Here is a 24,028-nt window from a genome sequence, read left to right as displayed (position 1 = left end):
TGTAAGCTTTTTGTATTTTTAGATAAAGTTCCCAACATACTGCTAACCTTACACTACTTGTATAACAATACAGTAAGCATACTTAAATTAGTCTAAGAAGGCTGTGTAGAAGAATGTCTTAATATGAGTAAAAATATACTATCATACCTAAAGATACTGTCATACCTAAAAAAAAATAAACAGAAACTTTGAACAAATAAAGTTTGTCTTTTTGGTTTTGGTGACTTGTGTTGAGCATTAAAAAAACGTGTAACTATCTTTGGGGATTGTAATTAATACTAAAGAGCAGTCCTTGAGTAAGGGGGGGGGGGCGAGAGAGAGAGAGAGAGAGAGAGAGAGAGAGAGAGAGAGAAAGTTAAATTAAATTGTAATTATTATTTATTTAGTTTTTCTTTCTTGTATATAAAAAAACAACAGCAATGTTAATGTAGGTTTCCCATGCTAATAAAGCCCTTTGAATTGAATTGAGAGAGAGAGAGAGAGAGAGAGAGAGAGAGAGAGAGAGAGAGAGAGAGAGAGAGAGAGAGAGAGAGAGAGAGAGAGAGAGAGAGAGAGAGAGAGAGAGAGAGAGAGAGAGAGAGAGAGAGAGGGAGAGGGAGAGGGGCGGTTCAGCCCTGCTATGGTCTGAACAGCAGCAGAGGCTTAGGGAGTAGTGCTACACCACTGTGTAGTGCAGGAACAGACACGACATAGCTGAATGCCGCCAGCGGATCAAATGAAAACGAAAACGACCCTTTCATTTGGATTAATTTACCGGAGGTACACTCAGCCGAGGAGGGGAGCTATTTAGGCGGACTCGGAGCGACTGACGAGGACATTATCTACTGTATGATAACCTGCTGCCCCGCCGCTAAGGTTTGTTAGCTTCCATTGCTGGCTGTCCTTTGGTTTTGGGGGGGTCTGTGTGTCTCTGTTGTGTTGTTGGGCGACGGGGTCCGGCTATTCTCTGGAGCAGGAACATACACAACAGTGTTGACCTTTTACCAGGCAGTACGATAAACGGGTTAATGTCGATCCTTTGATCAAAATGAACGCGGTGCCAGAGATCAGTCAACAACCTGGTTGCTTACATCACTGTAGTAGGCACAGGCGGCTGTCTTTCGCCAGCTTGTTAATTATTTTTATAAATCAGGAACACGTGCTACATGGCTAGGCTAAGCTAGCTTAAGGCTAACGGTGCTAGCTGCCGAAGCTAGCTGTCAGAACCGCTGAGACGATATCAAACATTTTACTGAACTGAACTGATCCTACCTTTGTACTCCCAGAGAAAATAATTAAAAAAGGCCTCCGTCCACCACACATTAATGACAGTTTGTTCATAAATAATGTCCACTTTCCCCTGTGTGTCAACGTTATTATGGCTATGTTCGCTAGCCTGCTAACCTGGCTCTTTACAGAAGCTATAGGTTTGTAAACAATGTCTTTATTTAAAGTTGACTCAAAGCAAACTGCACTCAAAGCAATAGCTCATCTAAAGTTAGCCGGCTACACATTGTTTTGTTGTCATTTAGATTATAATATGTTTCTTACTAGTTGTCAAAATAGATTGATGTTGAGAGGACTTTAATGATGGGTTGTCCTGGATTGATTTATTGTTTGGTTCAGTGTGAGAGCTTTGTTAGGCATACGTTAAATCCTTATGCTTTAACTTCATGTAAATGTTATGCTGCTCTGATCAGGCTCTTATTCGTTTTTTCGCCCGAGTTTAATGTTGTCAAACTTTTTAGTGAGTTTTGCTGTGAAAGACTAAACGTTGTACAATCAGAGGATCCAGGTTACCATGAATAGTTGTGTAAGATGTAGAAGTATGTTTATTGTTCGTTGCTCAACCTCTTCAAGCACTTGCAGATAAGCAATCAGATGATTCACTTCTTCGTAGCTGTCACTCTCTCACAACTATGACAACTGGACAACAAACTGACCATGTAACAAATGACACTTTTAATGCACATTTCGAAAAAAACAAAAAAAAAACAACACTTTGCTGTTCACATTAAATCTGCCACTGAGTAACTGTTACATAAATTGGCAAACCCTCTCAGGGTTTATGGCTACATATCTGATAAATGAAAGTCAAACAGATGGAGAAATGAGATTAAGTTTGAAAGACGTGTGAGGAATACTCACAGATGAGGTTTTATCTGTAACCCCGGAACTGGGAAGGTAAATTCACATTGCTTGTATGGTGAGAAAATGTCTCAGATTCTGGGAACGTTAAAACAAATATTTAGATACTTCTGGTGATAAGTGACACATTTCTTGTGCCTGTGGTGAACTCTCCTGTTGAGTTACGTAACTCAGGGTTTCCCCCAGGAAATGGTTTGGCTGAGGTAGTAAGCCACGAACTTGAAGCAGCTGATCTTGTGATCCTCTGAATAGTTGATGATAAACAAACGGCCTCACTCGGTACGTTTGCTGTGTCATTTACAACTGTTGTCACTTATCCCATATGTTTTATTTCATAAAGGATTATCAACAGTTATGATGATAGCAGAGGCGGTTCTTGTCTTTAATGGCGGAGGTGGTTCGTATCACTTAAAGGGATCCTATACAATATTCACTTTATCATTTCAGGCACCTCTGCTATAAAGCATTGAGAAAAACCTTGTGATCATTTTGATTAGTGTTGCTATCACACAGTTTATGCCACCAAAAGGCCTTCTACCACAATGCTTTAGACGGAGACAGTGGAAAGCCTCAGTGAAAAAGATTTAGGTTACTAATCGTCGTCATGGAGACGTGGTTGTTTGCTTTTTTTTTTTTTTATTGCAAAGGATGATTTGCAAAAGAAAAAAAAGCCACAGCTGTGAGCAGCACAGGTTAATAATGCCTTAGTTTGAAGCTTTCTGCAGCAGCAATGTCCTGACATTTATTTAGGTCCGGTTTTAGGACAGAGTGCCTATCAAAAGTCTCCAGAAATAAATAAGAACGAAGAAATGAGGTTTCAAAATCTGAGAAATCTGACGAAGAGTCAAAACAAACCTGTGCTATTTTTAGACATATTCACCAAAAATGTTTCTAGAGTGTTTCAGGAGCCCCTGAAATCTTCCTGATTTTGTTTTTCACACATATGCAACTCACGGCGGTAGACAGTGGGGTCTCCTTAGGTAAGAGATGACGTAAAAAGACAGAAGTTGTGGACGAAGCAACAACCATCCCCTCCCACTCACTCCTCCACGTGAACTCTCCTCATTACATCCTCGTGCAAGACAGAAGATCTAATCCTTGACGTGTAAAAATGTCTCTGACATGACAGTTACGGATAGAAGACGGGCTTAAATCGGTCCGGTGCTGTCAGAGGATCCACACTCAGCACACATTAATGGAGACGGTCTCGAGCAGTTACGCACAGATGCGAGGACGTTTATTTGGTTTGCTTGTTTTTTTTTTTCAAGCTGCCTTTGCTTGATTCATTCAGGAAGGAAACGTTTGTTTTGAACGTGAAACTTAAAAACGACGCTTGAAGGTTCGTCTTGAAGATGAAACCTCAAATCTCTTTAAAAAAGTGGATATTTATGCTGGATATTTAGGCCAATGATATCTTCACCTGCCAGACGAATGCACATGAAACCAGAGCCGGAACTTTCTGTTTAACGTAAACCCTGATTGTGAGATCACTGACTTGATCCCTGTGCGCGCCGAGTACAGTGTCAGCTGAGTGTTTTTTTTGGTTTGAAAGAGTTATATAAGACTGTGGAGAGATATCTCGGCTTTCAAAAAGGGGAATGGGGGCAAAGATAATCCCGTGCTCAGCGTGGCGCCTCAGGGAGACCATTTTACTGCTCGTTCAATTTCTGCTCGTATTATGAAACAACACAGTTATGAAACTGGAAAAGGGGTGAGTGCTTGCTTGTTTTATTGTTGGTGAAAGATGAATCCTCGGAGTTCTTGTGGGAAGCGAAAACATGTTGTGTCATCATTCATCACAACAGACTTACATTAAAGGTATCTAGGTTAGAAACGGTGAACTTGGTAATCTCCTGTTTTGATCATTTTCAGAATGACAAGAGAAGAACGTGTTTTTCATTGAATCACTTTCCCCCAGGATCTTCCTCTCAGCTTCAGGATAATAATAATACAAATTGTCAAGCACCTTTATGAGGTGATTATGGTAATTTTCTATCCATATATGATCAGCTTTTAAGATCAGTGAACTGGTATTTGATGGATCTCTATTTTCTGCAGGTGACCAGAGAGAGACAGAGATGTCTGCTGTACAAAACTTGTAATGCCATTATTTATATTTATTTTTTAAAGTTTTGTGCGGCTGCTTGTTGTGGATGTGATTCTGCTCTGTGTTGCTGCATCTTGACAGAAAGCCTCTCCACTTGATGTTCACCAGTTGTGATAAATGTTTAGTTTTTTGTTTTTTTTATGAAGCCCCTGACAGCTCAGGTAAGACAAAAAAAATCAGAAACTTTAACTACGGTTTGCAAATCTGCAAAAAATGCAAATGATCAAGCAAGTTTATTAAAAATCCTTCATATAGATAGATAGATAGATACTTTATTGATCCCGGGGGAAATTCATATCCGAGGACGTTGTAGCAGGTCACCACGGTTGCAAGGTGTGCTTTTTGTTATTATGTACCTGTTTTCATTCAGATATCTATTGAGCTAAAGATTTGTAGTGGAAAAGAATTGTCGTAGAGAAATGCAAGGTCCAGTTTTGTTTCTTCAGTGTCTGCTCGACTTGAAGAAAAAAAAAAAAAACGTCACCTGAAAACACGAATGCGACATTCTAGTTTCCCTTTATGCTGTCCTGTAACAGTGCTGTAATGATGGGCCATCGTCTTTACCCCTTTGTACTGTAAAAAACTAACGACTATTCCATTAAGCCCGACCCTGTTTGCGTTTCCACAGCCACCCGTGCCCTATTTGGTTGGCGGCGTGTAAACTGGATGACGATAGCAGCTACATAATAGCTTCACATGATAGCCGCTAACCGCTAACTAATAAATTCAACAAAGGAGAAAAACGCTACGCAAACGAAACCAACGCTGGAAGACATCCAGCAGTTCATCTCCTCTGTCACTGTCATGTGACTCTTTATTACAAAAACTCAATAAAGCTTTATTTCAGAGAAGGCTGTGTGCCGCGAGGAGAAATACAGACGTAAACAATCAGCTGTGTTACAGTCAATGGTTTAAACACGGCAGAGTTTTGTTTACCGACGTAACACGGGAAGTGACGATTCTTTCCAATCAGACTGCAGTGTTTAGCTCCACCTTTTCGGGTCGGCTCCACATTCTTGGCACCCCAACGGAAGGGTCCCAAAAAGTGGGATGGTACGGACGGTTATTTGGGAATCTTTCCCGGGATTAGTCTATGGAAACGCCGCAAAATGCGCACCGTACCGAGACGAACCGCTCGGTGGAAACTCAAATAGAGTGGGGGGCATGAATATTGAAGTGTATACCAATGCCAAAACAGGAAACTTGCCTGTCATCCATTGTGCAGAAATGTCATCTCAGTCTGTCTTCCTCTGTCCACAACATCAAACAGGAAAAAGCCTGAATGTGGCCTAAAAAAAAAGGGTAACATAAATCACATCGTCTGGATTTTTGATGCAGATTTGTGTTGAAATAACCAGAATTTGGAAAGCTGATTAATGGGGTGGCTTTGAAATTCAATCACGAGGTAACATTTTGCTTGGCCTTGTTATTTACAGACGTAAATAATCTGCCTCCGACTGTTCAAAGGTGAGCAGCTTTAATTTTGGCCAATCCCTCGTCGTTTGTATTCGGATGTCACTGTTACACGACTGTGTGTGAAACAATGAATTTTTGGGGGAATGACACAGCCTGGGCATGCTGCGACGCACTCCTTGAACCCTTGAAGTTAACGCGCAAGAGACGGTCGAGGGAAACATGAGGCAGTCACTGTGATACTGCCTCCTAGGCACATTCCCTCCTCCCACCCAGCGTCCCTCTCACTGAATGAGTAACAGCAGCTGTCTCGCATTTCTTACTTCCTCGTGGAATGCACCTGGTAAGGTTTGTGTGTGGAGAATTATACACTGACTCTGTGTGGTACATCATGATCAGACCCAGCTGGACCATTGAAGCCGCTCAGAAAACTCCCAGTCATTGAACTGGACTGAGTGATCCATCACTGATACGATTATTTTGCGAGATGCCGTTTTCTTCTTGATTTATTTATTTATTTTTAAATGTATTCCTCATCCTTAAATTTTCCCCTTTTCATATTGAGGTCACAGTTGTAAAGGTTGTTCGTCAGAGGACGGGGGGTTGGGCGTATATCGGAGCCTTCGGGGTTAATGGGGTCTGGAGGTCAGACTGATTTTTGTGGCTGTCGCTCAAAAGAAGTACAAGATTTATCTGCCCCTCCAGGAATTTGCGAGGCTTCTTGAAATAATTGAATTTAACAAATCCGACAGACAAACCATGCTTCTAATTAACTCTCATTACCACACTTTTCCAGCATAACATCCAGTGAAGAACTACAGTTTCCTTTCTTTGAGGAAATCTCTCTTTTAATGTCAGGATACGAAACATACGTTTAAAGCGAAGCGTGACGGTTTTTCCCCTTTTTAAAGTTGATCTGAATCCACTGAGGTGTGTAAGACGTCTTTAAGAGCTGCCAAGTCAGCTCTCAGCAAACCAGTTCCACATCCATTCTTTGTGGCACTTCAGTTGTATAGTAAAGTCTTGTTTAATTGTGCTTTTACGAGTTCAACTGACTTGGTTAACCTCTGCTTTGACATTTTATGGCTTTGCACATTTTTTTTAACAAGCATGTTTTGAACGCTCTTCTTGGAAGATGACGTTTTTAAAAAGTGTTTAAAAAGTCCTGCAGAATCAGTGTAGGTAACCAGAGTTTCTCCTGATTTATTCACACCTTGTTGCACAGAATTAAATGAAACGCACCCGAGACTTCAAATGATTTTCTTAAAGATCGTTTGTTAGCACAGTAAATGTTCACAATCACTTTTCTTGTGGCCGTGTGGTTTCAGTCAATATTCCTGATACGTTTCCATTTGCCCAGTCAGCGTGGTTAATTCTCCCGCTCTGTTGTCATATAACAACAGAGTCATTAACTTGGACAGACTTTCATTGACCTTTGGTGCGGCTCCAATTTGGGATTCAAACCTGCCTGAATCAGGTACTCTTCAATCATTGTGTGAACTGCATAAAGGCAGGGCCAGGAAGTGATTGACACACGTGTTGATGGAGGTCACACCACGGGTGGGTTGTGTGTTAACGTGACCATTGGCCTTTCAACGGAATAGTTGCATTTAATTAACTCCATATAGTCAGTATAATTGGAGCCTCCTGCCGTCCGCTGTGTCACATTGTGTAACGTTTCATAAGGTGACAAATGGCAGCCACTGGTACATATCAGATATTTATAATGGGGATGTGAAACAGGGTACACAACACCTTCCTCTTTGAAAAGAGGACACTGTGGTTGCACTTAGTTGAACATGAGGCAGAGTGAGTTAAAGAAACCTCGACCAATGATGAAACGCACACGTCATTTTGAAACACTAAAAATGAATGAAAGCTGAGTTAGGTGATGGATAAATATTGCTTTAATTACAGGTACGCTTTCAAAGTCAAACAACTTGAGATGTGAGATTTTTTTTGACAAACTTTCTTCATCATGTCTCAACATGAGAGCTGGCCCACTTGTCCAAATGTAAAATACAAAGGCTCCAGGCCGTCTGATTGCACATTTTAAATTGGGCCAGTTAAAAGACCTTAAGTGTTTTGTCATTAATTCTAGTGATATCGTCTTGTTAATTACTACATTTAGGTCTGAGCCAATAAAACAACAACAATTATCGCAATATAATTCGATGTTTAAATAAATGTAAACAAAATTAGGGGCGCTAAAGCACATTGAACGCTAGTTGACACCCGACATTAAAGAGAAGAAGAAAAAGACGTCAGACAGCCAATCATGTTGCAGGGACAGGGGGAGGCGGGCTTACACACTTTCGGAGTGGAACGAAAACACAGACGAAATTAGCAACGCAGAAGAAAGCGCTGAACCTGCCAGCTCTGAACACGGAGACGAGATCGACGACGAGGCGACAGACAGGACGCCCAACTTCCAGAGTTTACAGACTTTTTGGATATTTACAGTCCGACAAAAACAGTAACCTGCTCTGTTGACCGATCTGAAGACGAGTGCAGCTCGTTAATTAATCAAGTTTCACTCACGAGCACAAAGCAGCTTTTAAATTTGAAAGAATCAGTGATTTAACATTCATCATGATAATTATCGCTAGTGACATCATCAAGGGTTCCTCAGCGCCTGCTTCCTTTTAGTTTTCAAATAGCACTTATAGAATCATGCCAGGCACAATGGACTCGAGTCAACACAAAGCAAACAGTGACCTGCTGAGAGACTTTGAATCAAACACCTCATTTATAAAGCTTTTAGTGGCATGTCGGTTGTTTGGTGTTTATGATTTCATAAATTAAAATAATGAAATCATTTCTCATTCATGTGTCTTTCTGTTCAACCAGTCAGCCACGTTTAAACACAGTAACAGAGAGGCACACAGCAGATTAGCAGAGATTAGATTTGGCTCTGTGGTAAGTTATTCATTTGACTTGTTACACAACACAGATGACAGGACATTACTCGTGTGTGTGTGTGTGTGTGTGTGTGTGCGCGTGTGCTTCAGCTCCCTGAGCGTTAGATTTATCCCCCTGATTAGCCTTCCTTGTTTTTACTAGAATGTGTGTTGCAGCTTATTTTGTTTTTCACGAGCATGTTTGTAATCACAGCCAAGGGCGCGCACACACACACACACACACACACACACACACACACACACACACACACACACACACACACACACCTCAGGGTCGATGATGTGTGTGTAGAAATATGAGTAACATACAGTGAAAAGCAGCAGAGCCTAAGCAGAGCGTAATTACAGGTTATGCTCTGCTCTTCTCTCGGTATGTTTTCGGCGTACGTACTTTCTTCACCGGAGTGGTGAAGAAAGTCGTCTGTCCTTCTGAATCAAAACATGAAGCTGGTGTGATGAGAAGCCTCGGTTTTAAATAGAATCTTCTTTGCACATAAAGTAGCTGTGTATCAAATGTTGATGTATTGTGTAGTAAGTTGTCTATTTAAATAACATCTATGTGCGTTAGGCTTCAACACACACACACACACACACTGGCGCTCGCTCATGCATTTAAATTGAAGCTCAGTATGGCTGCTGTCAGGAGGGGCAAACAGAGGCACTGGGCGTGCATGCTGCCATACAGAAGAACATTTCAAAGCTGATGAATAATGAAGTAGCAGTAAGGAAGTAGGTCAGGCCAGCAGACGAGTACACTCCTCACTTTCATTTCCTGTTCCCGCTGCATGGAGAGCTGAATGTCAGGTACGAGGCAACACACACACACACACAAAGTCAAGCTGGCACGTTGTGTCAGGTGGAGAGGAGTACAGCATTCCTGCTTATTCACGAGAAACACAACAATCCTTAAACCTCACTCACTGGGAGGGTGCTACATTCAGACTCATTTGATTTTACATATTGTACAAGAGATGTTTTGTTTTAACTAGTCGCTCAGAAAGGGCTTTTAAAATACTTTTTTTCTGGCTGAAAACAAGGTTTTATTTTTTACTACTATTGTTTCTTAAATGCACATGTTTGCACATGCTTTTGATACTTTCAACACGACCAGATTTATTCTCTACTAAAATTCAAATTAAAAAAAGCTTTCAAAATGCAGAATTATAATTGAATAGTGTATTGGCTTGTGTACCAACTACACAGACATGGTTATAACCTAAAATACAAGAGTGAGTCACATCCTGTCTCTTACACATTAAAAACAGATCATCATCATCAGAGGAAAGAAGCGGCATGCCCTTAAATGAACATGATGATGATGTGACCAGGCTGATCAGTGAACATGAGAGAGAGGCTCCTCTGCCTGTTAAAAAGATCAAGTTTGAAAACCGTACTTTATGGTGAAAATGTTCCTTATTGTTCCTTTTAAATGAAACACAGCAGTAACTTTGCTCTAACGATCGCACCCATATTCACCAACAGTTAATGGTATTCCACAATTTACAGTTGTCCCCCCCGTTTTTTTTTTCTCAAATCAGATATTTTGTCCGTGGTTGCTGCATCACAAAAAAATCACATGACTCTGCTTTCTTTTCCCGTTAATGCAACACTGTAAACAAAAACAAATCTATGTTGATATCGTAGACATAAACAAACAAACCCCTGATTGATTGATTGATTCATCAAATCAGAGCCTCCATAGTTCTGTCACGTTCTTACGTTACAAAAGTTGAACAGCATGTACTGACTGTGTGTGTCCAAAGAATCGGTCCGAAAAGCAAATTCTATCCGCAATAAAACTCCAGTTAGCCACCTGCCAGTGATTCAGTGAGTAGAGTGGACTGGGTGAGCGTTGACGGGATTTGGTGCGACGGAGCTCTCTGAGTCACTTCTTAGTGTGTGTGTGTCTCTTTTGTTCTTGTAATGATCCGAGCGCTTGGATTACAGAACCGCTCCGAGCAAAGCTCAGCTGTTAAATGTTAAAGTACAGTTGGTCAGTCTGACCGTCTTGACTGGATTGGATGTTTGTCGTGCATTTAGTTTTCGAGAAGTCGGCCTTGCTGGGGTTGAGATTGAAGAGAGATGTCAGTCATGTGTCGTTCTTAGAATCGCAGAGCCAAAAAGACACAGACACTTTGTCTATTTGAGAAAGTTTCACACATTGACAATTATTCTTGTGAATTCATTTAAGAGTTAAAGAAATAGATTACGTTTTTGATTAAGTCTGCCCACCTCTGGTTTTAATAGACCAGTCAAATCAGCTAAATAATTTCTCCTGCACTGAAGAACCTAAAGAAGATTTGCTTTACTAACCTAAAGAAGACCTCTTTTTCTTCAAGATGGTCACGACCTTTCCTTAAATATTTGCTCAGCCATCTAAACAAAAGTCAGCAGTCGGGAACAATTACTGTGTGAAGTGCAGTGTGTCAAGGCCCCAGTGTTCAGCCCGCCAGCGAGCGGACGTGGGGGGAGGGGGAGGGGCCTTATGTAATTTCACAGTGTGGCTGAAGCGGCAGGGGAACAGTCAGGAAATCCAATACCTGCTCTACTGTCCAGCATGGATACAGCTGGAAGATCACATCTGGAGCAGCCAATCACTGGCCCTGTTGACCTCATTCTCCTACGTCCTGCCAGAAACATTTACAGTCTGTGACTTCAGTCTTTATTTGTACAGCACCAATTCATAACAAATGACCTGACTGATGAAATGAAGCTGTTTACAGCACCTGTAGATGGATGGATGGATGGATGGATGTACTGTGTTGACCCTAAGCTGGGAAATTGTTGCGTTACAGCAAACAGACATCAAACACAGCATCAGTTTTTGAATTGGGGAGGGAAGAAGGCTTACCTACACACTCACACGAGTTTTATCGGGTTGTGAAACAAGCTAATACTGATTGATTATTGCTGTTGTCAACGAATGCCTCTGTGTCAGTGTCAGACAAGGATTTCACTGCGCGCAGTTTGGAAGTGCGAATGATCCCTATTTTCAAAAGTGAGCGAAAACAGTAAAGCCTCACGGTGAGGATGAGACGGGGAATCTTTTGTGTTTAAGGTCGCATCACCTTTTCCCAACTTTGTGGACAACTTTAAATGTATTCCATTAAAGTTAATTACTGCTACAATCTGACCCAGAGTCTGTTTCATCACTCACCCTCTCAGTGAGCCCTTGAGGAGACGTGCTGAATGTGACCACGCTGTGCACTCCCCCCCACCCCTTTCCTTTTTGTTGTCTCTTGAAATGTAATGTTCAGTACAATAAAAAAAGGTACCGCCGTAATGTTGGCGCTTCATCTCAATGTTAAAGCTCCAGATAGCTGTAGGGAATCTTTTAGCTTGTAGCCTGTAGCAAAGCCCTGTGCTGTAAGGCAATTAGCTCCAGGTATCTTTGGTGAAGCTTTTCAGCTTTTTCACCCTTTAACTCTGCTCGTAAATGTTCTCATTCGTTCTTGAAGGGATCACACAGAACTCCTTCAGAAATAATGGGAATGTGCCGAAGTGATCAGTTGCTTTCTGACCATCACCGGAGACGGTACACAGTCTGGAAGCTTCTCTCATCACAAGTCAGCTGCTTTGTTTTTAGCTTCATCTTCCTTTTTTGGTTGTTTAAACTCGACGTGAAACCACCGCCGCCCCTCTGAACATGAGCGGAGCAGAAATAGCTTGTTGTCGTGGAAACCGTTTGGCCTTTATTCCTAGCATCCTCCATGCTATGTTGGTCCCACTCAGCAGAATGCACGAGCCTACGAGCGCACTGAAGACGCTGACGTAGCTCACGCACCTGCTGCTGTACACACAGGATAGCCTAGAAATAAGTTGTACAGACGGGCCTCAGCTCCATGGACCGGCCTGTTGTCTCGATACTTGATCTAACTTTTTACTGATAGCTTGTCATACTGATTTTAAATGCTGTGTTTGTCTAAAGCTGCGTCAGTCTCTGGTTCCAGTTGAGTGTCTTTTCTCGCTCCTCCCCTCGGCTGCACCAGTTTTCCTCGTGCTAATCATACTCTCGTTCACTTTTTGTTTGGGAAGTGTGCCGCTCTGTCAGATTCAAACAAAGGTGCGTCAGACTGTGGTTTGCAGAGATGATTGTAGCTCTTTCCGTCAGGCAAATTATAGCCGTGCCAAAGATGACTGGATGTTCATGCTTTTCTCACAGACTGTGTGTAGTAGCAGATCATTTCCAGGGTGAAAGGTAAGCGTATGTAAAGCAAGATCAGCTCCAAGGGATCGTTATCTATTTCACTGTTTAGTACCCAGAGCAAAGAGCCTGCCGCCCTCCTGCCAGGAGCTCTACATGAAGTCTGCAGTGCACACAGGTCGCCTGCATCCTTTTATAGCACGACTCATGGTAACTCATTCTCTTCCTGCTTTAATAGTTGTCGGACTTTTAGTTTGGATCTTATGAAATTGATGCTCATCCTTTCCTGCTGTTTGATGTTCATTATACCTAAAATGAAGAAGTGAGTGTAGTGATCTGTATTCCTCTGCTTCAGTGTCAGGATGAACATGTCTACCAGGAAAACATCCACGTGCCTCGTCAGCCTTGTCTTGGTTGTTATCGTTCCTCAGTTTAAAGGCGTGTGATTGTGACCGTGCCACTCATACTTACAACATATTTGTAATCATCTTTCTGATGATTGTTGTGCCGATGTTTTCCCCCCTCTGTGCTCGGTCTCTTTCCATTAATCTAAGACCTAAACATTTTACTGTGAAATGAACACGGGTAGATTGACATTGTGAAACGCTGATGTGCTGTGATGGGAAACTCCCCCGGCAGATTTCACCAGTTTCATTCAGCGCACAGCTCTACAGTTTAGTCTGTTTATTATCTGGGTACTTCAAAAAAATGTAATCTCATCCAAAGGATCCATTGTTTGGCACCTCGAGATCAGTCTGGGACTCGAAACCCGCCTTTGCTATCTGATACTTGTCTTTTACCTTCATCTTTAAAAACAGCTAGGCTACGTGAGCGGCGTCACAATAATCTATATTTATTCAGTGTTTATTTGGACGAAGGCTTTTGCACAACATATGACTAAAAGAGTGTAAAAAAAATACACAGTCAAAGATATTTCAAATATCTCATGTAAATGTCGTTTATATGGGGAAAGTACTTAAAAGTGGCTAAGCTAATTGGGTCTAATATGAATATATTAACACTTGACAACAAATGATTTGATCACGTTTGAATGACACGGCTGCCATGGGCAATCACTTTGTGTTATGCAGTGAATAAGACTCTGGTAATCTCTCTTAAAAGGCCACATTTAGTAAAATCACGTTTTAGGTAAAGGTGGTGATGTACTTAACGTTACATGAAGTAGCCCGATGCTGTTTCCCTATTCAACCTTTTTAAAGAGGAGATGAATGAGACCCCACATAATGTAGCTTCATACATTTGTCACTTTTGAACAACCATGTTTTGATTTTTGATCATTTGATACTGATGCGTTACTGACAAGCTAACGTTTTTAGCAGCTACTAGTGGGCCAGCCAGCGAGATTATGCTAACCTGTGGTGTTCTCTCTCGGGGAGGACCGTATGTTGCTGAGGTGCTTGCTGAGGTTTGAAGTGTTTACTTGCTGGTACGAGACTGTTTTGTTGCATCTCTAGCATACACGTTCATTTAGTCAGTCAGTTAGCCATCAGCTTGAGCTCTGTCTCTAGAGGAGGTGCACAGACGTTGGTAGCCTGTTCTGTTGAGAAGTACAGAACTAAGAAGTGATTGTACCGAATGTTGAGGCAGAGGATATGAAAAATAATATTACAGATGGCTTTTTATTTTTGGGTCAGAAGAAGAAAAAAAAATCCGATCCATGATAAACAACCATTGATCTGATCGGAAAAGTTGTATTAGTGATTAGTGAAAGCACCACAGAATGAGGCTTTACTGCATGGACTCTAAAAGTATTGGGTTTTGCATGGTACCCTGGGTGGATGGAGTGCTTTGCAGCACACCATCTTTCTGATGAACACAAGAAAACATTTGAGGTCACATGGAAATGAAAAGTGATCCTGCTGGATCAGTCTTAAGGAACTGTGGTTACCAAACGGCTTGTTTACCACTCAGATTACTCTCCTTTCTGATCCCTGACCTTAATAGACCTCTTTGGTCTCTAATACTGAAGCTTTGGTGGATTAATTGTAAGAGCTTTGTTTTCATGTTTAATGTGGATGGACAGTTTGGGAGGGGGGAGTGTGACGAACACAAGATGATATTGAAGCTAATGCAGGAGTTCAAGAGATTCAAGCTGTGCTCTGAAAATACAGAAGTATACAACATTTGCACAAGACGGTTTGTGTAAGTGATTTAGTATAGGTAAGAGGTTTAAATTAAAAATCACCTCACGCCTTGTTTCAAAATGTCGAACTTGTGTAAGGACTCATTTCACTACCTTTTATACGGCGTCTTGGCTCCTTTTAAAGTGCAGCTGTTAACAGCGTCTACAAGGTGTCTTCTAAGGTGTATCAACCTCTGTGTGTTTCTGTGTTATCACACACCAGTGCCCGGTCGAAGGAAAGGATTTGATTGGCCGGGAGGCGACACACACACACACACACACACACGCACACACACACACACGCGCACACACGCGCACACACACACACACGAAGCAGTCAAACGTGTTCTGTTAAACTTATACCAAATAGCTCAAGAATGTGATTATACTGTCAGCGTGAGATATGAGTCATGTTGCAAATGTATTGGTGAGTGGAAGGTGGTGAGATGTTTGTGACAAGTAGTGGTGGACGATATGGAGAATTTATATTATTATAACAACATTTCTTCATGTCAATATCACGGTGAACGTTTTTTCATACTGATCTTAAATTAAAATGTTGTAAGTTACTGACCAGTTAAAGTACTTATTTCCCTGGATAATGTCTGTATGGATTGCACGCCACCATTGATTAGTGCAGCAAACCAAAGGAAGGAAAGTCTGAGACAGGCCCATCTCAGAGAGAGAGAGAGAGAGAGAGAGAGAGAGAGGCTCAGTCAGTACAGTATCAATCAAACAGTTTATTGCTTTTTCTAAAGGGCCCAGTCCGCTAAGCAGGTATCAGCTAGTGACCCTTAACAACTCCACTCCAAGCACCTGAAGGAGCAAGACAAAGGCTGAGAGACGAGCAGGCATGCAGGCGGAGCGGGAGGGGTCGTCACGCAGTGCAGCATCACTTGTTAAAAACAACGCACAGGGTCTGTGAGTGTCGCGGCTGCTCAAAGCGCCGCGATGAAGTTGAGAAATCGCTTTAAGTAGAGTTGCGTTAAAGCATCGAAAGCTGTGCTGTTTCCACATTAAACATCACCTTGGTCTGCCAGTGTATTTAACAGACACCACTAAATCACTTCTCGTTGTAAAGCATTGATCTGGACCACCCACGCTGTTCGCAAAATCAACATCACGTGTGAATCAATCTCCAAGCTAAGGTATGTGTGGCGATTTTTTGAGTGGATCCATATTGATATGGAGGGTAAACAAACGAAAGCCTTCTTGTCCGGGGGCCCTTTTGTTAAAGAGGCTCCAGATAAATTCTTGTGAGACCTGACAGGGTGCCACATTCCTAGACTGAGAGTCCTAGCAGCCCCCCCTCCCCCCCTCCCCTGAGCTCAGCTCTCTCTGGCTCTGCTTTAAAGACTTCTCAAGTTGTTCCCAGACCAAGTATTATTATGCCCATTTACTCATCTGCCTTGTAGCAGCAGCTGCGTGCATTTTGCACCGAGCCAGCTTCTCGTCTCTGGCTGTCAATATGATCGCAGAAGTCGTCGCTGACAGCTCAATGCTCTAATATGATTGTTTTCTGGGTGAACATATTTTTATGGGCTGAAAAGAACTGTAAACTATTTCTTGGAGACCGACTGTCACCCTCGCTTCATGCATTTTTCCAAGCTGTGCGAAGGCTCCTAACGAAAAACCCGTTACAAGCTGTTGGGTCCCTCGTTCTGATTCGGAGACGAGAGCTTCAGTGTCAAGCTACCAAGTCGAAGCAGACAGATTTGATGAGCTGTTTATGTCAGGAGAATTAAACCGTTGTTTTTCAAGTCGGCCTCCTGCTCTCCTTGGCAAGTGGGAAGCCGTCTGTGCGCTCTGTGCGCTAGTATTTCCTCAAGCCATTCCTGAAAATGTGGAGGGGAGGGGTAAAGAGGATGAAATATTGGCTCGCCCCCGCTAAAAGCTGGGGCCCACTCTACTCTGTGCAGAAGACGAAAGCAGGAGGAGAGAGAGAGAGGGGGGAGAAGGAAAAGCGTGGAAGAGTGAGGTGAGCGAGTTCATTCGCAGTGCTGGCTGCGAGCCAACGACTTGCCTGTGGGTGTCTGTAGCAGTGCCAGTGCATGTGTTTAGCCTCCTGTCTGGAAGGCCCCCTCGCTTCAGAGTTTGTCAAAGCTCTCTCATTGTGTTGGCCCCTCAAGTCTTGATTCAGGTTTTTTTTTTTGTCCGGAGCAGATCTTGTGACTGCCTTCAGATTTTGTTTTGTCCTCCTCAGAGAAATCTCTCTGGACTTGGCCGCTCATCAAAGAGAGGCTTCCACAGAGGATGGCTTATCTCACCTTCTCTCGCTCGCCCCTTTTTTCCCCCCTGCACATATTTGCATGCTTTGTCAATTATAAAATAGACTTTTACCACCAGGTTGGTCTACTGGAGGTTTGAACCACTTCCCGTCGTCTGATTTGTTTGTCTAGGTCTGTCAGATCGAACCATGAAAAATGCCCCGGTTACTTGGAAATATTTGAAGCCGCAGTTTTGGCTACTTGACACAAACACAAAGTCCCGAGTCAGTGTGAGAATTTCAGCAGAGCTTCCCTATCTCATGGCCTCTCTGAGCCAGTGTTTACAGAGCTTCTCTGTTCCTTAAAGCCAGAGCAATGTTCAGCTGTTGGCAATAGAGCCCTTTGCATAACTAAAATCAAGTGACACTTTGTGTTTGTGACAGTCGAGCAGGAAGGAAGGACAGATAGTGCCTCTCTTTGTACTCCTAAAAAACGTCCCAACGAGAGTCGGACAACGGAGACTGGCACACTGGCACCCCACACTATTAAACCATGTCAATAAATAAAGTAGCTTCTGGGCGGTGTTGTGATCTGTTTAATGTGATTGGTTGGAGAGGCCATTACTGTCCAATGATACTTGACTCTGTTTTGATTGGACATTTCAAAGAACTTCTACGAGGAACTGACGGCACCAGCTGCTCTGTCATTAGTGATAGTAAACTACAGTATTACGTCATTGATAGACCAACTTTTGGCTCGGGATTAACAGCGGTTTTTTTGTGTGACGGTGCAAAGGTACATTTAGATGCAGTACTTCTGTAAAAAGAAGCTGTGTTTTTGTTGATAAGTGTAGATTGCTTCCTGGAGTTATCTACCTTATCACCAGCTTATCTTTCACTTAGAAGAAGGCACAACATAATTCATGTACACTGTGCCCAAGCCAGCAGTGACTTCTGTTGATCTACCCTGGTTTGTGGACATGAAGGACTACGCGATGCCAATGAACTCCAACTCTGTGCTCTGTTATCTGATCCAAACGAACAAAAAAATAATCCAACAGATGTGGACTGACAGATGTTATGATTTATCCAAGGCCAGTAAACGTGACCTTTTCCTTTACTCCACTATATGATGACCTCCTTCATAGCATCGAGGACAGCTCCCCACTGAAGGCTTGTTTTCTTATTTGATAGATATCCATTGTTAAGATACAGATGGAAACTTTTATATCTTCTCATTCTCTTTTTGATAATTAAATCTGGAAATAAGCTCCACCTATATTTATTTCACTTAAGCTTTGTGTTAAACCTCTGTTTTTGTATTTGTGACATTTCTGCTTGTCCCGGTGCTGACAGCTTTTGGGTTCATGCAACAGATCACTAGAGCACTTAAAAATCGTGTCTTCATTTTGACCAGTGCCATGTTTAGAGCCCATGTTTTCTTTGTCTGCCAAAATGTTGAGTCATGATAAGATATTATCATGATTGTTGAGTCATGATATATTATCATGATAGTTGAGTCATATGTTATCATGATACTTGAGTCATAATAAGATATTATCATGATAGTTGAGTCATGATATGTTATCATGATACTTGAGTCATAATAAGATATTATCATGATAGTTGAGTCATGATATGTTATCATGATAGTTGAGTCATAATAAGATATTATCATGATAGTTGAGTCATGATATGTTATCATGATAGTTGAGTCATGATATGTTATCATGATACTTGAGTCACGATAAGATATTATCATGATAGTTGAGTCATGATATGTTATCATGATAGTTGAGTCATAATAAGATATTATCATGATAGTTGAGTCATGATATGTTATAATGATAGTTGAGTCATGATAAGATATTATCATGATAGTTGAGTCATGATAAGATATTATCATGATAGTTGACTTGAGTCACGATAAGATATTATCATGATAGTTGAGTCATGATAAGATATTATCATGATAGTTGAGTCATGATAATATATTATCATGATAGTTGAGTCATGATAAGATATTATCATGATAGTTGAGTCATGATAAGATATTATCATGATAGTTGACTTGAGTCACGATAAGATATTATCATGATAGTTGAGTCATGATAAGATATTATCATGATAGTTGAGTCATGATAATATATTATCATGATAGTTGAGTCATGATAAGATATTATCATGATAGTTGAGTCATGATAATATATTATCATGATAGTTGAGTCATGATAAGATATTATCATGATAGTTGAGTCATGATAATATATTATCATGATAGTTGAGTCATGATAAGATATTATCATGATAGTTGAGTCATGATAATATATTATCATGATAGTTGAGTCATGATAATATATTATCATGATAGTTGAGTCATGATAAGATATTATCATGATAGTTGAGTCATGATAATATATTATCATGATAGTTGAGTCATGATAAGATATTATCATGATAGTTGAGTCATGATAATATATTATCATGATAGTTGAGTCATGATAAGATATTATCATGATAGTTGAGTCATGATAAGATATTATCATGATAGTTGAGTCATGATAAGATATTATCATGATAGTTGACTTGAGTCATGATCTGATATAATTGCGGTTTTAAACATCGAACACTGAGCGACCACACATTCATATAATTAACATACAAGACATGAGTTTTATTTGCACAGTTGATTTTAAAGCTGTTTTCCCCTTTGAAACAAATACATGTGCCGTTTCAGATCCTGGTGTTTAATTAAACTCATGATCTCAGACGGTCAAACTTTGTGAAACCAAAGTGCTTTGGCACGCTCATGGTGTTTCTACAGACGCGTTACAAGCTACTATCTCGACAAAGAAACAAAAATGAGCGAGGAGCGGGTGTGTGAATTGTTGACAAGGTAGCTACGATTAACTGGATGCGGAGTCAACTTACCATTTCTTTGAAAGAACTGGAGTACTCTTAAGACATGTAAAGCTAAAGTTTCTTATGGTGATGCATACATTTCCATCTTCAGTTTATTTAGTGATCCTACACCTTAGCGTGCACCTGATATGACTCATTTATCATCCAGATTCATATTTGACCCCCTCCTTGTTAAGACCACTCTGGTTTGCATAACGTCAGCTGGAATTGAGATCTAGTGCAGGACTCTCAAGGTCTAAGTCTCAATGAGTTATTTTTGTTTGCTCTAAAGCCCCATTAGACCCAGAGTATTTTTGGTTTGCAGGCCAGCGGCTTGACTTGGCTGGTGTGTGTAGTGTGTTAAGTGTGAGGACAGTGGGCCATTCAGTCAGCGACGGAGGAGCAGTTCAGCTTAGCAGGTGCAGGGGCGCTCGTCCCTTTACTCAGCGTGATGTAGGGGGGAGCAGCTGTGTGAGGGAGGTGATATCACTCTGGGAAGACAGACATGCACAGCTTCATCTATTACTAGTGTTAGCCCGTTGTTTCTGTGCAGCAGGTACACATGTTACTTACAGTTTTATACATCGTTCTATACAGATATCAAAGCTGTCAAATGTGCTTCTTCTACTCATGCCTTTCTGTCCTCTACAGGTTGCAGGCTAAGAGAAACAGCTGATGATGCCCGGCATCTCCTCCGGATCCACACCCACTTCCGGCCTTTAGAGGAAGCGGCTGTGCCAGCATGTCCTCTCATCCTCAGTCCGTACCGCCGGGCCGGAGGACTGTGGATACACGGCACCTGCCAAACCCCGCCACTCTACCACTGCAGCTGCAACGGGCACACACGGTAAGGACCCTTCAACGGCAACCACCTCTCGTGCCTGAGATTTTATTTTATTTTTTTAAGAGATTCTCCTGCCATCAACAATATGTACTTTTTGGATGTTGTGTAAACGTGGCATTACTGTGAACCACTGCAGTGAGCGTGACCCCGGGGGTCCCTGCTGATGTTTTAACAACAGAAACATTCCCAGGTTGCAGTGTTGTGCACAAAACACTGTTCCCTCATTAGGTGTTTGAGTTGAAAGTTCATGTTGTTGTCATGGACTCGCATTAAGGCCTTTCCCGTTATTTTTATCACCTAATTATCAAGATTATGTTCCTCTACGTACCAGGGCTGTCTGTGCTTCAAAGAAGAGGCCTCCAGCTGATGCACAAGTTCATTCAGAGACCGCCAGTGTTCACAGGTCTCTTTTTTTTTTGTTCTTGTTTGGCGGTAGAAGTGAAGGCTTACCCCCCCTCAGGATCCCCAAAGCTGCACCTGTAGTTAATCCTTCCTCTCTCTTATCATCACATTCAGCAGGAGATGAAGGTTGACAGGCTGTGTCCCACAATCCCTGATTGGCAAACACACACAGTTATAGCGGCTGCATGGGTTTCCCCACTTGTGGGAGACACAATTGGAAGCAGAGGGAGAAAAGAGAGCTGGAATGAAAAGGACTGTGTATTACATGAGAAAAAAGGCAGGACATAGAAATGTTGAAAATGATTTTTTTTTTTCTCCGATTTATAAATAGATTTTTTTTTTTTTTAAATCCATTTTTAGACGACGGGTTAAAATAGGATATCTTGTTCCCCACTGACAACTTCTCATGGTTTGTTTTTTTCCAGGAAGTGGGACTGATTGACTACCACTCTCATCATGCCAGGGACTACAGCTCTCACCTGGCACAACCCCACCGCCGTCGGCCGTCTTTGCTTTCAGAGTTTCAGCCTGGAAATGAGAGGTAGGTGCATCAAACTCACGGTCTCCTCTCCTCTCAAGAAATGGCCACTATTTAAAATGCCGACGTGTTTTGATTGTTTGTTTACTATGCAAACACAACACAGGGTACTGTAACATGAAAAGCACAATATTTTTCTAACTGTTTTTTATAAGTTTAATGGCTTTTAGCTGTTTTTTATTATCATCTTAAATGCTGTCTGTATGTTGTGAGTGAGGACTCCCTTGAAAAAGAGGGTTTTAACTTCAATGGGACTTTCCTGGATTAAAAATCAGGATAAATGGAAAAAAAAAACATTTTGATTTCACACATTTTTCCAGTGAAATATTTAGTGTTTAGCATCAATGTTACGTTCCATCAGTATCTTTTACCTTATAATGGGCATGTCGTGGTGGGGTCTCCATGAAGTGTCTGTCAATCCCAAGCAGAGCGTGCTCAGTGGAAGCGTCATCCAGGCTGCATCTTTATGCACTATCATTCTACTAACGTCTCCACCTGTTCACCCTCCCCCAGTGTAATCCTTATGTAATTGGCATCCGCGAGCCGTTCCTCTGTAATGTTGTGTTAAACGGCTGTGCAGGGCGATGAAGCTCGCAGGGTTACGCCATCTTCAACAGACCAATAGTAAGTCAGCCAAAGCATTGTATGTGTAGTATTATCTCTCTGGAGACCCTCGTCTTGTACCTACCAAAGGCTGTTTATTATTTATCTCGCCATGCTCCTGGAGGATGAGTCTCGATGAGCATTTATAAAAGATTCATGAGAAGATCATGAATTTAACATTATGCACAAAGGGATGAGAGGATAAGTCACAAGGTTGTTGCTTTTTTTTTTTTCTTCTCCCCAGTTTATGGTCATGGCAGATGTTTTAAAAACATACACAGAAGTAAACTCAGAGAACAGCTGTAAGATTGTTAGATGTACGATGTGTTGTGTACAGTGCAGCGCCAGTCTTTTCAAGATACGCCAGACAATTTGTGCACCTTCAGCCTGCGGGAGCACAATGGAGTAATAACAGCAGACAGCAGATGGTGGAATGACTCTGTAGCAGTGTGTGGTCGTCGCATGTTGTGTCGGCGTCTTTAAATATCAGTCAGATGGGATTAGGGTCTTCACTGTAAAGCACTGAGCTGGTCCAGTCAACGCTTGGCTTCGCCCTGGCAACACACGCCACGGAAAATCAGGTTCTGTGTTGACGCACAAAGAAACCCTGACTGTTCAAGCAGCTACTGATTAGCTTCATTCAATCGCCGGGTGCCTTTGACAGTCACTACATTGGCGGTGTTTCTGCAGAATAGATGCCCTGTCGACTTGCACTGTGAATATGAAATAGCAGTTAGTTTCTTTGTGCAGACTGGGAAATAAACTTGACTTGCTGGCAGGTGCCCGTGGGTGGTGAGTCTTTCAGTCAGATCTATCGAGCGTTCAACATTCCTTCACAGCGCTCAGTATCTGGTTTTACAGCCCTTATTCTACACTCTCAGTCAGCGTGATTCTGGTCTTGGCGATTCTTCAATCTATTGCGCTCTCAGATTTTCTTTTTTTTTTTCTTTTCTTCACAAGTCTCAGTAATTCTGCACACCATGTCCTCATTTGTGGCGGGCTCAGGGTTGTTCACATTCTGAGCGAGAAAACAAGCAGTCAGAGAAGTGCGATGTGGGTTACATCTTCATCTCTTCTTCACTTGTCTTGGACTAAGGACAAGAGGACATTTTGCTGTTGAGTTAATGTTCCCAGTGAACCCTAATTAGAAGTCAGAAAACCACCACAGAATAATCATTGGTGAGCCACTAAGCTCGTCGCTGTTTTTTTTTTTTTTTTTTTTTTTCCATACCCCTCTTAACTTGAAGACACTCCGCCTCTCCCCATCTGTCTGAGATCACCCCGGCTACTTGAGACAGGAAGAGAATACATTTAATAGCAGGCGTAACAACGCGGAGTAAGCACTTAACAGGGTGTCGTTTCAGGCCACAACAGAGTGCAAACAAACCTGCTGCAGTACTGCAACAAGCTGGGATTCTTCTACTCATGGATATGTGAACTGTGAATAATGAAGTTAATGGATATCAAAGGAGTATCCTTGGGGCTTCTGTTGAGAACTCAGCATTCGCATAGTTGTTAAAAAAAAAACCCCAATCTGAATATTAACACCAGGGGTGTCATGATGCAGGAATGTTAATCTTTTATCCGTTTCTATATGTTTATACTTCTTACTACTCCTTTTTGGATGTTATTTTTTTATATATATATGTTACTTTTTCATATATATATTTTGTTGATTA

The 24,028-nt window shown here is 41.7% G+C and overlaps 1 protein-coding gene across 4 annotated transcripts in view; it reads left to right on the top strand.

Moving 5' to 3' along the window:
- Positions 1-570: 570 nt before the first annotated feature.
- ncor2 (nuclear receptor corepressor 2) overlaps positions 571-24,028 on the top strand; it is an 89,178-nt gene continuing 65,720 nt past the window's right edge. For all 4 annotated transcript variants that reach the window (XM_079353782.1, XM_079353783.1, XM_079353784.1 and 1 more), the window contains exons 1-3: positions 571-855; positions 20,614-20,809; positions 21,634-21,749. In XM_079353782.1, coding sequence (XP_079209908.1) covers positions 20,705-20,809; positions 21,634-21,749 — 221 coding nt within the window. In that variant the 5' untranslated portion in view covers positions 571-855; positions 20,614-20,704. The remainder of the gene's footprint in view (positions 856-20,613; positions 20,810-21,633; positions 21,750-24,028) is intronic.

The sequence above is a fragment of the Symphodus melops genome, assembly GCF_947650265.1.
Source record: "Symphodus melops genome assembly, chromosome: 1".
Lineage (NCBI taxonomy): Eukaryota > Metazoa > Chordata > Actinopteri > Labriformes > Labridae > Symphodus > Symphodus melops.
This window is presented reverse-complemented; position numbering and strand designations above follow the sequence as displayed.